General features: G+C 39.3%; 1 protein-coding gene across 2 annotated transcripts in view; it reads right to left on the reverse strand.

Annotated features, from left to right (window-relative positions):
* The window catches only part of SPAG6 (sperm associated antigen 6), a 54,898-nt gene that overhangs the window by 39,200 nt on the left and 2,083 nt on the right, over positions 1 to 13,615 (reverse strand). The window contains exons 1-2 of one of the 2 annotated variants that reach the window (XM_007427833.3): positions 11,177 to 12,312; positions 9,664 to 9,759 (exon numbers count right to left, since the gene is read on the reverse strand). In XM_007427833.3, coding sequence (XP_007427895.1) covers positions 9,664 to 9,759; positions 11,177 to 11,201 — 121 coding nt within the window. In that variant the 5' untranslated portion in view covers positions 11,202 to 12,312. Of the gene's footprint in view, positions 1 to 9,663; positions 9,760 to 11,176; positions 12,313 to 13,615 lie in introns of those variants that run through there. The other variant, XM_088150376.1, reaches the window with a different exon arrangement.

Genomic DNA, 13,615 nt, shown 5'->3' on the forward strand with positions numbered 1-13,615 from the left:
ATAACCCTTATTTCAGTCACTGTATTTGTTTAAGGATAGTACCTTTCACTCCATTTGTGCTGAGTCAAAACTAGACAACCACACAGACTCTCTGTAAAAGAGTCAGCAAGAAAATGTTTAGGCAGGGTGTTCTGGAGCTAAGTGAAACTCTCCAGAGAGACTACTCAAATTACTCAGTACCAGCTTTCAGCCACTTTCAGTTACGCTTATAAAAAAAAATCCCTGTCAAACAGAGAAAATTACTTACATGTAAGGAAAGAACAAATGTACACGCGGGCCTGAACGCTAGATATGTAATGAAGCACTGTAGCATTTATGAATAATGAAGGATTGGCTGTGAAGGTCCTTTTTCCACAGCAAAGCCAGGGCAGATCTTCCTCCCACTCACTCCCGAAGGAGGGCTGGGCACAGCTTCCTGTAGGAGAGAGCTCCGTTCCCAATTCTGGCCTTGCCTTGTTCCAGACAGCATACTAAACCCCTCGGCACTGCCAATGGCTCTCACAACCAGGATTCCCTTAAATGCTATCTTTATTTATTTTATATTCTTCCTTCTTTCCCCTTTCTTTTACTTAGCTTTTAGTTAAGTTTATTCCTCTGCCATAATATGGAAACTTGGGGATGCACAATGTAATATTACTCAACTGCCTGTCATATACACATAACCTGGCAATATATAATAATACAAACAATAAAAATATACTTGATAGATACATCCATGTAACAACCATAATTAAAAATGTATCATAAACCACTAAATGTCAAGAAAAGTAAAAAAGTTTTCAGTATGCAGCCCTGTTGTAAGAAGTCAGGCACATATTTTATTTGGGGAGGAGAGTGTCTTTTGGAAAGTAGGCACTACAACAGAAAACACCTTCTTTTGGGTTAATGTCAGAGAAAAACAATTACACTGATTTGCAGGAGATTCAGGAAAAAGAAAAAAGAAAATACTTCCACAAAATATGTGGAATTCACTACTTTGCTATTTCTTGAAATATTAAACCCCTGGAGGTGAGATCTATCAAACTCAATAGCCATAAAAGCTAAATAGGACCGTTTTATTTACCAAGGCAGATTCTTTTTTAATACTAGATGCTGAGAACCATCAGCACTCCTTCATCCCCATTTTATAAATATCTGGCTTCTTACTACCAGAAACAAAACACTGATCTGATCCAGCAAGTTCATTCTTAGTGCTTCAATTTTACATCCTACACACCAAGTAACATGGAATTTTTGCACTGCAACTACAGCTCTACTTCAGTTGAAATCCCCATTGTCTAATTAACTGCACATATTTTGTGGGCATGAATGCAATTTAAAACCATGGTTGTAATCCTCTGATGAGCTGTTTCACACCCCTCCTACTGATGACTTCTGAAAGCCCTCTTATAATCTTCCACACCCACTAGTGTGTCCCAGCTGCATTGTCAAAGCTGTCAAATTTCCAAAGGAAGGACATATATGCCATTTGGGCTTGTCCACATGCCTTGAAATGACTTCTCATACGTTAGACATCCCATTTGAACATGGTATTATTATAAATTGCAGCCACAAATTTGACACATGCCATTTCATGGCCTACACACAGAGGGCAACATGACATACAAACATTGGAGACGGGAGATGCGTACACAATTCTAATATTTTAGTGCCTTTTATTAAGAATATATAGCCTTCCTCAGTTCTTTCAGCTTAATGGAACTTAAATGAGAAATAGAAAATAATCCAGGGACACATCCATTTTTGGTACTTATTTAACTAAAAATGAAGTATTTTTAACATTAGACAGCTAAACAAAGGCTATGTTTACATGACACATTAACCCTTAACCTGAACTGAGGTTTATTCAGTTATCCCAATTTTCTGACATTCCATGATATACTGAATTATACACACAGCACAATAAGTCACAAACAAAACAAGCATTATTAAAACAAACCAAGCTTAGCATGTTGTGCAAACACAGCCTTACAATTCTGGTGTAGATATTCCATATTATAAAAATTAAAACTTCAAATCATGAAACTTCAGTATAACCTTGAGTTATTTTAGTAACTGAAGCACTATACAAATTGATAAATTAATAGTTTCATATTCATATTTATTCTTTTCAAGGGATAGAGTGCAAAGTGCAGAAGTCTGCAGACAGAGGCCGTATTGTTTTTTTTTTGTATTTGTGATCACTGAAATCCCTACCATGTAATACATAACCCTCACAATCCTGAGCTTTTTGAAAAATTTTCACTATAATAAGCAAATAATTAATTAAAATGTAGTACAAGACAGCATACTGTCTGCATACGCTTAACCTTTTAAAGCATTCCTTAAGTGTATGTATCAAAGAAATTTAGAGGTAAACTTCCTTGTTACTGAGATGATAAAATCCTATTTTATTTCAGAAGATTAGAGCTGCTACCTATAGTGTTTTAGTAATACTGTTTTTATTGCAATTATAGAAACTCTGAAGTTAGTGATCTTGACCCTTATGGTTTTCTCTGAATCTTATGGAACAAAGAAAATTGGTGAAAAATTGCTTCTCCCTTCAGATCCTGAACTTCTCCCATCCCAATTATGTCCTTGATAGCTTAATTTTATTTTCTACCAAATAAGTAAGTCTGCCATTTGTTTCTATGGCAGATAATAAAATACTGCATTTGAGAACAATGTTACAGCAAGGGCAAAACTCACCTAATTACTCTATTTGATAGCCCAAAAACTAGATTTAGGGTCATCCAGGAAGAAAAGAAACTCCAATCTTGATCATATATCACACTAAGCATAGCTTGCTTAACCATAGTATAAGAATATGCTACAACTGCCTAGGTTCATACTCAGGATAATCCATGAATTGTGGTTTATAAACCACAATGGCTGAGGGTCATACAACACTCTAAGTCAAAAACAAGAAAAATGACTTATAGCTTAGCTTGATGTGAAAACCCAATCTTTGTCTTTTTTTGTCACAGCCCTGCTTCCAGGTTTGAGAGGGAACTCATTACTACCATCTTGGGCCTACAAGCCACAATTACTTTGAGTTGAAATGAAGAAGCAGGAAAGAGGGGGCCAAGAGAATAAATATCAGGGGGGAAGGGGAAGAGAGATTGAATCTTTCTGCCCATATACCTCCATCAGACTCAGCCTTTGGTAATCTTATGCCATCAGGGCTCTAATATATAATCCCTGTGATACTGTGGCTTCCACAGCTGGAGGTTTCTGAAATCTCTCAGCAACTGAAAGGCAATACAAAGACTGTGTTAATTGTATTAAGTCCTAAGACAAATTAAATGCAAGCAAGAATATATAAACTGAATCGTGCCAGCAAAACGATGGTGACTAGTTCACAAGGAATACTTAACCTGCCCCCAAAAGCATTTTATCCAAAGTCTGGCCACCAGCTGTCCATAACCATACATACTGAGAGCAAACCACCAGGGCTGAAACTGTCACAAAAAAATAGAGACATTCTTATGAGTCAAAGGTTAAAAAACAGTAAATGCAACAACAGACTTGGTACATAAATCACAGCCAGGCAGAAATAAAAATGTGATGGACAAATTCCTTACTAAAATCACAGAAATGCTTTCATCTGTGAAAAAGCTTCTCCTATCCCCATCTTTCCACCACCCACATTTAGGACTTAGGTATGAATTCAGAACCCAGCAGCTGCAACCTTTTGTTAGGCACTGGAGTATCACTCCTTGAGCTGGGGAAAAGCACATTAACATGGCTGGGAAGAAGAGCCTTCTGCCTACCCTTTAGATGGCAGGAAAGTATGTCGACTGAAAAAGCATGCCCCCCCCCCGCTCCCCACAAGCCTAAATTCACCTCAGCAATGAGACTGGCAGTGCTGCTATCCTCACAGAATGTAACCTGGGGTAATTTCAGGGTGGCAGTTGGTGACATCCCTTCCCCTCCTCCCTAGATGAAAAATCAAACACGTGTCCCTGTCATGAACATGTGGAGCATGGGGCTGGGGAATTCCACGTACTTTCTGCCTCTGCATCCACAAGCCTGCATATGCTCTAGCTAATCAGCTGGAACATTTTCCGAGTTTGTTTTTTGACAGCTCAGGGGCAATATTTATTTATTTACTGCCACAACGATATCAATCGATCAGTCTCCTGGAAGACCGGTAAGTTAATATTCCCTTGACAAAAATAGCCTATATTTTTCAAAGCTGCTACACTGAAAGCCCACACAAAGCTGTCCCAGGGCATCACTCTTTTCTTGTCTCTGCTTTGGTGCTAAACTGCTTGTTTTAGCACCCTCGTGGCTGGTTTGCCCTGGCTCACCCCTATAAAGCTAGTCTTCATTTAGCGGCTGCCTCATTTAGCAACCGTTTGCAGTTACAAAGGTGATAAAAAAGTAATTTTACAACCAATCCTCATGTTTATAACCTTTGCAGGTCTGTAAAGCAAAGGAAAGCCAAAGTAAAATTGAAAGTACAGTAACAGTTTCATTTAGTGACCATTTTGTTTAACAACCAAGTTGCCAGTCCCAATTGTGGTCACTATACGAGGATTGCCTATACTTTAGCCATCTCCCTTGCCATCACCCAATTCCTGCACCATCAGCCTGATGGTCTAGCAGAAACCTTCCACAAGCTGATGCCAATCCACCCAGCCTTTTTGCATCATCTGGCCTGGCTTCAATGGCACTACAACAGGAAGCCCACTCATGATCAATTTTTATTTCCACCACTCCCCCAAATCTCTGTTCCAGCCAACCTTGGTGTTTTGCTAGAAAACCTGCTCTGAGCCAGTCTAGAAGCTCTTTATAACAAGTCATATTTTGTGTGGTGCTGGGCACTCGGCATCCAAAACTGCAATTCTTCAATCCTGAACCAGGGGCTGAAAATCATGTACTGTAGTGGTTTTTAAATTTTCTAGCCATAGGGATGAAAAGTTTAAAAAACAATTCTGTGATTTCCAGCCACCAGAAGAAGAAAATTGCCGCAATGGAAGTAATCACTTATATATCATGAAGGAGGGCCACCATCCAAATGCTATGGAGTCTTTATTTTTGAGTACCAGTGGGAATATAAATCTCTTGGAAGATTCCATTCCACAAAGTCAATAGCCCAGTGTCCAAACCACAAAAAATAAGAAATAGACTGTGCCAATGAGGTGTCTAGTCTCTGAGAGCCACTGCACAAATGGCCATAGAGACACAGAGCCTAGCAGCCAGATGGAAAAGGGAGGCCTACAACAGATCTGTTATGCCAAGTGTACCCAGCAGATCACTGACTTCCAAAGGCTCCACCTCCCCACAAAACATGTGGATGAACCCAGAGAGAGAATACATTGAGGATATTTCGGTGAGTTTTCAAACTAAAGTAATTCTCTGCTGTTGGATGTAGTGCTTCTTCCATAACAAGACCTATTGCTTTGAAGACTGCATGTCCACCTTTATCAGTTGTATGCACTAAGGAGTTTGGCAAGCCTGACTTCCTTTACTCCAGTATTATGACATTTGAAACCATACTGCTTTTTTTTTTCAGTGCTACAAATGAAAGAAACTGGAACACACTTTTCTTCATGTTCCCAAATGGTTAGCTTTAATAGGTTACTACCACAAAGCAACAAAGGCCTTGTAATGTCTTAAACACTAACCAATTTATTATAGCTTCAGCTTCTATAGATTGCATCAAATGCATTAAGCACTGGCATGAGAGAGGGGAATTATATACTGTACTGTATACACCTAGAGCAGTGTTTCTCAACCTTGGCCATTGCAACCATAGATGCATGGACTTCAGGCTGGCTGGGGAATTCTGGGAGTTGAAGTCCACGCATCTCCAAATGGCCAAGGTTGAGAAACTCTGACCTAGAGTATTTGTGTGAGAATGCAGGGATGATAATAATAAAAGGAGAAATCATAAGGAAGTAAAATTTAGGAGGGGAAACAAAGGCAAATATCTACAGATAGTGACTATTCACAAAGTAAACTTGCCAAAATCATAATTTTGAATGCTGGGGGCGGGGGCGGAATGGCAGCTTTTAGTTTAGCATTGTTACTTATCTATATCTTTCAGTCTATTGCAAGAAGCCGAGAGGAAAAGAGGGGAAAAGATGATAATCTGGAACACAGAAGCTTAATCCCAAAATGAAGACCTCTGCATGAGTTTTCATCTACTGCAAAAGTGCAGTGTTCTTCCTATGTGCGATGACAGTGGGTAACTTACTATTTTTATCTTCAAAAATGCTTTTAGTACCATAATATAGTGGCTCTGAACAATATAAACACAGTGATACATTCAGAAGTGGGAATGGAGTGTTTTCTAGCCTCAACACAAAACATAAACTGTGCTCTTGTACTGGTTTCTGATCCTCAGTGCGCTGTTCCTGGAATGTTTAAAATTTAGAACTGAGTATGAACCTTTACACAAGCTAAATGGCCACAACAACCTGTACAGACAACAGCAAGCATAATGGGAATCTCCCCATTTATAAAAGTACAAATATATACACACAGAGGAAGAAAATCCCAAACCTCAAATAGTGCAGTGAGGACTACGTATATTCAGTGGATACGGAAATCTAATAGACTGCTAGAGAGAGACACAGAAAGTAAGATGGGAAGGTAATAAAGATAAGATTGTACAAGAGGCCATGGCAGGCAGACTGGAACCCAAAATAACAGCATTTCATATTGCAATATTTTGTTTGAGTCCTAAAACATGTCCTGAAAAATATGTAGCTTATATTAATAGTAGGAATTATGCTGGCATGCAAACACACTCATGATGCATAGAGGTATGCGCATCGAAAAGCACCTATGAAACCTTTTCTGCTTGTATATCTGGCTCCCAATTTTTAAAATATATCTGTATTATATGAAGTGTAAACATAGACGTCTGTAGCTCACCACAATGATGCAGCATGCACTGTGACATTGCATTTAAATCTGAAAGGGGTAGAGTATGCATTTCAACATGTTTCATCACTTTCCCTCTCATGGACATCCTTGAATGAAAATGCTTATAGCTAGCATTTTATAAGTAAGTTACTGAGAAGATCAACAATGATAACTTCTGCAAGCATTCTTTTGGTAGCATCATTCTAACACTCTCTTTTTTTAATCTGGCATCCTCTGGATGTATTGCACTACAACTCCCAGAATTCCCACCCAGCATGACATCTGAGATCAAATTGCAATCTGAAGTGTATAACATTCACTAGTTTGTTCAACTGCAGCAGTTTCTGTTCTGTCCTTACCCAATAGGAATATTACTTCTTCTACATTTTTGTCTAATGTATGATTTGTTCAGTTTACCAACAATCTATTGAAGCCTGCTATCTGTTTTGACAACAAAACCCTACCTGTAGCAATGAAAGGATTTATTGGACTCTTAACAGATTATCAACAGGGCCTAGGTGACTTCATCCAGTACAATAAAAAATTTATACATACAATGGATCATGGGCATTCTTTATTCCAGCTCAACATAAATTTCTACAAAACTTGCAAGAGATACCATCACTCCATCTGTCTCAACCTAACCACTTATAAAATTTCTGATCAGCGATTATGGTTTGTGGGGTTGATGGGAGTTGTCTAGATAGATCTGTGTTGATCCAGACTATGAGATATATGATAAGGAAATGAAAAATGATACTTTTTAATAGGAGCAGTAAAAAGATTAATATCACCAAGGAAATATGTATACCAATATCACTGTCAGAATTAGTGAAGAACATACAGTACTGTATTTATAGTGCTCTGGGTTGTATCCAGAATGATTGGAATCCTTCACTACTTACCTGGGAGTTCACCTCATTGAAGTCAGAGGGATATGCATTTGAGTAGACATGAACAGGATTGCAACTAGATCCAACAGAAATCAACATGAAAGGTTACCTATAAATGTCCAACTCATATGCAATTTAGCCTAGATTTCACTTTGTAATTTTAAGGCAAATTTTGTTGATATAAATAAGTAGTTTCCCCCATTTCAGAGCACTTTCTCATGAAAGAGAAACATCACTGATTTAGGACACTTCATATTGTTCTTATATTGTTAAAAAAAAAAAAAGGATAAAGTCATCCATGCCTTATTTCTATAATTGTAAGTTTTTAGTTGTTACATCTTGCTGTTAGGCCTATACTTCTGACTAAAACTTTTAAATGCATAGCAGCTGCTTCAAGACAAGATTGAAATGAAACTCCATATTAAAAGAACCTTTGAAATTATAAATTTCATTGCGCTTTAAAATCATATTAGGGTAACTGGTTTCCTCATAGAAATCAATCAATCAATCAATCAATCAATCAATCAAAGTATACAAATACTACCAAATCTTGGAGCAATCCTAGGCCAATCTTGTATGCAGTCTTGTTAAAATTAACTCAGATTTTACAAAAATCTAGCTATACTACTCTCCGTCTCCTTAACATTTCTATATTCAGGCACTTTTTAAGTTTATTTTCTTCTTAAGGAGGAGGGTTTGATCAAATGAAATTATTCTTCAATAGTTCTTTAGCAGAGTTGAGATATGGTACAAGACAACTTCAGTTGCTGTGTCTGATCGCTAAGTCTGACCTGCCTGAAGGGATACAAAAATAATCATAAGAAAAAGAAATCAAAGCCCTTGTTAGTTTTTCCAATATCACAAAATGTACCCTTGAAAATACTATATGTATCTATTTGTTAACTATTAGAAAACGTATTGTAGATCTCCTGGTTTGGAAAAGATTTTTTTACATTAATAAAATGGGATAGTAGAAAGTATCCAAGTATGGGTGTTTATTCAAAAACAATCCACTATATTCAATGAGATATTTTTTTCCATGTATAAACATCCACAGGATTACCACCTAAGAAAGTAATCTTGCATATCCTCATTAGTGCTTACTCTTTAATATCTTCATGACTGAAATCTAGAACTAGTAATATTAAAATAAATCATCCATAGACTTTCCATAACCTTTAATAACCAAGTATAGGACTTACATATAACATGTATAATTAAAAATTATGACTTTTCATCATCCTTTCATTTAATCTTCGCTGCTTTGGAGAAAGTCCAATTTTTAATAATTATATTATGTACTTGAAAGAATCTCCAAGCAAATATGGTTTCTTAGTTGTTTCAGGTTGATGCATCATTTCTCAGATTAGTAGTTTCACTACAATTTGAATTATTTTTTTAACATTTAAATATTTTATTGGTAAAGTATAACAACTATAAGATATGATAAAGTACAACCAAACATATAACATTGCTAATATAATCAAAAAAAAATATACAAAATAGTAATTAATTGAGTGACATTTAAAGTAACTGGAAATATACTCATAAGATATTGACATAGAACTAGCTCAGTCCTTTAACATATTATTAAATCTAGCCAGATTATATTTCTGCCCCTTCCAACAGCAGTTTCTATCAGAAAAGCTGAGCATTGGACAGTGAATTGCTGTTCACTTCTATTCATTGCCTAAAATTGATCCACACTATCTTTAAATGACAGTTTATTTATGTAGTTCTAAGAAGCAAATATACAAAAGGACTTTAATACATATATTCCTTATCTTTAACCTTTTTTTTGCTATCTTATACTTATATAAAAAGATACAGAATTCAACAGTACTAAACACCTTGCAATGGACTTAAAGAAAAAAAATAAAACATTTTGATAGTGTTATTTCTATTTCTTTACCTGCATTCTGGAGGGTCTCTATATTTTGGGGCCTAGTAGCAAGTTCTGCAACAGTCTGGACAAATTGTGTTCGGGCTCTTTGATATTGCTCAAAGACTGCAAAGAGGAAAGAAAGAATAAGTGCATTTCAGTGACACCGTTCCATAAAAAAACTTTAGAAGCACACTCACAAAAAAAAAATGCTATGTGTCTCCTTTTATTATGATCTATGCATGAAAAAGAGTGACAAATTTCAGAGGATTAAATGTTGCAGGAAAAGGGGAGAATATTGTGACACCTTAAAACTGAAAAATGATAGCATAGGCTGTGGTAGGCAAGAGGAAACAAGATATAGAATTTGCTTTATATAATCAAATACCTATACCTTACAATAATAAGCTCTAGTAGTGAAAGTGAAGGAGCACAATAAAAAATGGAACTGAGATTAAATATAATGAAGATCAAACTAGTGGCAACAAGTACAGCAACCAGACTTAGAACTGACAATGAAGTACTAAATAGCTTCTGCTTTTTAAGACTGTCAACTATAAAGAAAGCAGCAACCAAGAAATAACACTGCAGACTTGATAATATCCTTGGAAAAGATATTCAGATGCCAGGATACATAAAAACCTACAAAGATCAAAACTGTGTAGGCAATGGTTTTCCCTGTGACAGTCTATAGAACCAAAAGTTGGACTTCAAAGAAGCAGGGCAGAATATTAATGCTTTTGAACTTTGTGTTGGAGAAGACTCCTGAGAATACCACGGACAGCCAAGAAACCAAACAACTGGATCACAGAACAAATTGAGCCAGAGTTTTCACTAAGGCACACATGACCAGGCTCCAATTATCATATCTTGGACACATTATGCAAAGACCTAGCTCCTGAGAAGTCCATAATGCTAAGAAAGGCAGAAGGAAAGAGGGCAACCAGCAGCAAGGTGGACAGACTCAATTACAGCAGCAATGAATGCACTGTTGGAAGATCTGAAGGACCAGCTTTGGACACAGATCATCCTGGAGAAGGCCTATCTGTGTGGCTACTAAGAGTCAATAGTGATGACACATAATAAATGTATACATACATAGATCCACACGTATATATACATGAACACATACACTTATATTAATTATATTATATTAATTATATTATATTAATTATATTATATTATATATTACCATAGAGTCTTTAAAACCTTTGGGTGAGGCCCATAAAAATCTAGAAAATGCCTCTTAGAGGCCTCCATAATTTGCTCCCAATTTAATTTTTAATGTGCTAGAAGTGGAAGAGTGGCCACAAAGAGTCAACACCAACGGGACTGCACATAATCCATCAGAAGTGGAAGATGATTGGAGAGTTATATCAAGTATAATTTAATAAAACCAAATGGCACACCCCTGAAGTACCTTGCCCACGGACGGACGGACGGACACACACACACACACTTTTCAGGATATGGTAACCGACTCGCTTTACAAGAACCTGTGGAATCGGCGAGTCCAGCCCACAAACGCTCCGTTCATAAATACCTTGCAGGACCTGCCTCTGACTCATCCTTCTCGCCGAGAGCGCCCGCAAGTCCGGGCTGGGATGTCGGCTTTCGCGGCGGCTTTCGGAGGCCCTTCGCCGCGCTCCCTCCCCTCGCCTCTTCCCTCCCGAGATGTGGGTAGCGCCCCTGGCCCAACTTCGACGCGGCTCCCGCAGCCAGCAGCCCTCTCCCTGTCCTCGAGGCCTTTTCAGTTTGGGCTGCGGTGTGTATCCTTCTCCTTGGTAACCAAACGGAAGCAGGCGCCATCAAAGGGGCGGGAGAGAGGCTGCGGCCTGCGCCTCATTGTGACATCGCGCCACCGCGCACCGGTTCTGCCCGTCGGCTGCGCCCGGGGCCGGGCTCTGTCCCAGCGACGCACGCGGGGCGGCCGGGGCTTGTTGCAACGGCAGCGGCGACCCCGAATCCTCGGTCCTTCGCGCCGCGCTTCCCGGCTGGTTGGCGGCACCGCGAGGCGCCGCGCTTACGCGTGCCTGCCGCGCTCCCTTCTTAAGCCGAAGCTCCAGGTGCGGCGAGGACAGTCACTCCGCTCCTTGAAAGCTAACCCAGGTTCTTTCGGGGTAAGCCCCGGAGGAAGCAAGCGCTCTGCTACTGAAGTAACCACCCCGAGAGGCTCCATTCCGCTCGTAGGTGCGCCCAGCATCCTTCTGGGTGCGGACTCGACAATTAAGTCCCTCTGAGCTACAGGTGACTCCGCTTCTCGCAAAGCCGACGTTTAAACGGAGCAACGCCTTGCGGAGTATTTGGGCAAGTCACTCTTCCACGCGAGGGTTGAATGAAAAACAGTGGTTTACGCCATCAGGTTGATATCCTCCATCTTCACTTAGACTGATTTAAGTGCTCACTAAGACGGCTGCAGTCCCCAGATCCAAGGGCAACTGAGCTCGCCTGCGTTACTTCTATTAGACGGCATAGGCTTGCACTCTACAGTCGCTTTCAGCCCCGCTGAGATCTGACCACCCTTAAATTCTTAATTCTCAAGTTTCACTGAGGTGTGCTTTTGTTCATTAGGTTTATAACTTCCCTTTCCTCCAGGAGCTCAAGGGGCTAACATACTACTGTCTTGCTCCAATGTTCTCACAGCCACCCTCCCTGGACTTAGCTTTGATAAGCTACTATTCTACAAAGTGGTAGGAAAATAAAAAATAAATAAGGAACCTTCTGTCCCCCTTCCTCCCAACCCTCTCCCCCCCCTTCTTCCTCTCAACCAGAAATCCTTAATTCTCACCAACCCTTTGAGTAGCACCTTTTGTTCAGATTTTGGCTCCCACAGACTAACACATCTCTCTTCCTACAATCTTAGTGAAGGAAGCTCAGGTAATCGTTCTTCCCTTATTTGCAGTGTATGTGGAGATAATTACAAATGAGTTTTGAATAGAGTTCGATCGGCACTTGGACTCTTTTTCCAGACTCTGGAAGGGAAGATTCTTCACAACACTCACTCTCTCACTTCACTGCCTTTGAAGCCAATAAACCTTAATAATTAATGAAAAATAAATGAAGAAATGTGCCTTTTGGTTTCGGCCAAGAACTGAAATCTCATGGGTTAGTTTTTCTTCTGGATTGATCTAAACAAAAACAAATGCTTCCTTTTGCATTGTGCATTAACAAGCGTGCATTTATCTACAACACGTCTCACAAATTCCCTTATGCCTTTACCACACACATCAGGAGTTAGCCAAAAACCACACGTTTCAAAATTTCTGGTGTCAAGAAAAAGTGCTGACTAACCTTCCCACTGCAGTGTGAGCTTATTTCCTTTCTCCAGGACAAAATTTCTGGCAGTCAAGTGAACTGTTCTCTAACTGGACTGGATCTGTGGGGTTCTTAACTCACACTCGCAGGGCTGGGAAAATTGGGTTGAGCAGGATTAGGATCCAACTCTTCAGGAAGGAATGGAAGAGGGCAGTAGAAATTCCCTCCAACATAGGTTCTCCATCCTGAAGCTACTGAGAGTCTCCAGGTTTCATCCGCAGCTCCTGGGGTTCCAAATCCCATTCCTAGCATATGTTGGGATAGGCAAGCAAGACCCTAGGCTCAGAATACCCAAACAAATTAACATTCTGATCCCACTTTAAAATGTCTGATCGATAACTGTGATCTGGCTTTCCATTCTTTTTCCCATCCCTCTGTCTTCCAGTTAGTAGCAGTACTAGTAGAGGTATTTTTCTTGTGCTTATGGCAAGATCTAAAGTTGTGACTGACTTTACTTGTCCAACAGCAACCCACAGAAAAAGAGTCTCATGTGTGGGTGATTTGCCATCTTTGGGACTTAATTTCTGTAATACAAGGTTCCTATATGTCATGCCATGCATTTTTTTATCACCAGCAGAGGCCATATCATGCACATGATGCCACTTCCAAATGGACCTTCACAAGCTCCTAGTGGCAACAACTGGACTTGACCAAGCAGCTGAAAGAA

Source organism: Python bivittatus, unplaced genomic scaffold, assembly GCF_059951505.1.
Source record: "Python bivittatus isolate LINGU-HERP-01145 unplaced genomic scaffold, Pbiv_v1 ctg000610_np1212, whole genome shotgun sequence".
Taxonomy (NCBI): Eukaryota; Metazoa; Chordata; class Lepidosauria; order Squamata; family Pythonidae; genus Python; species Python bivittatus.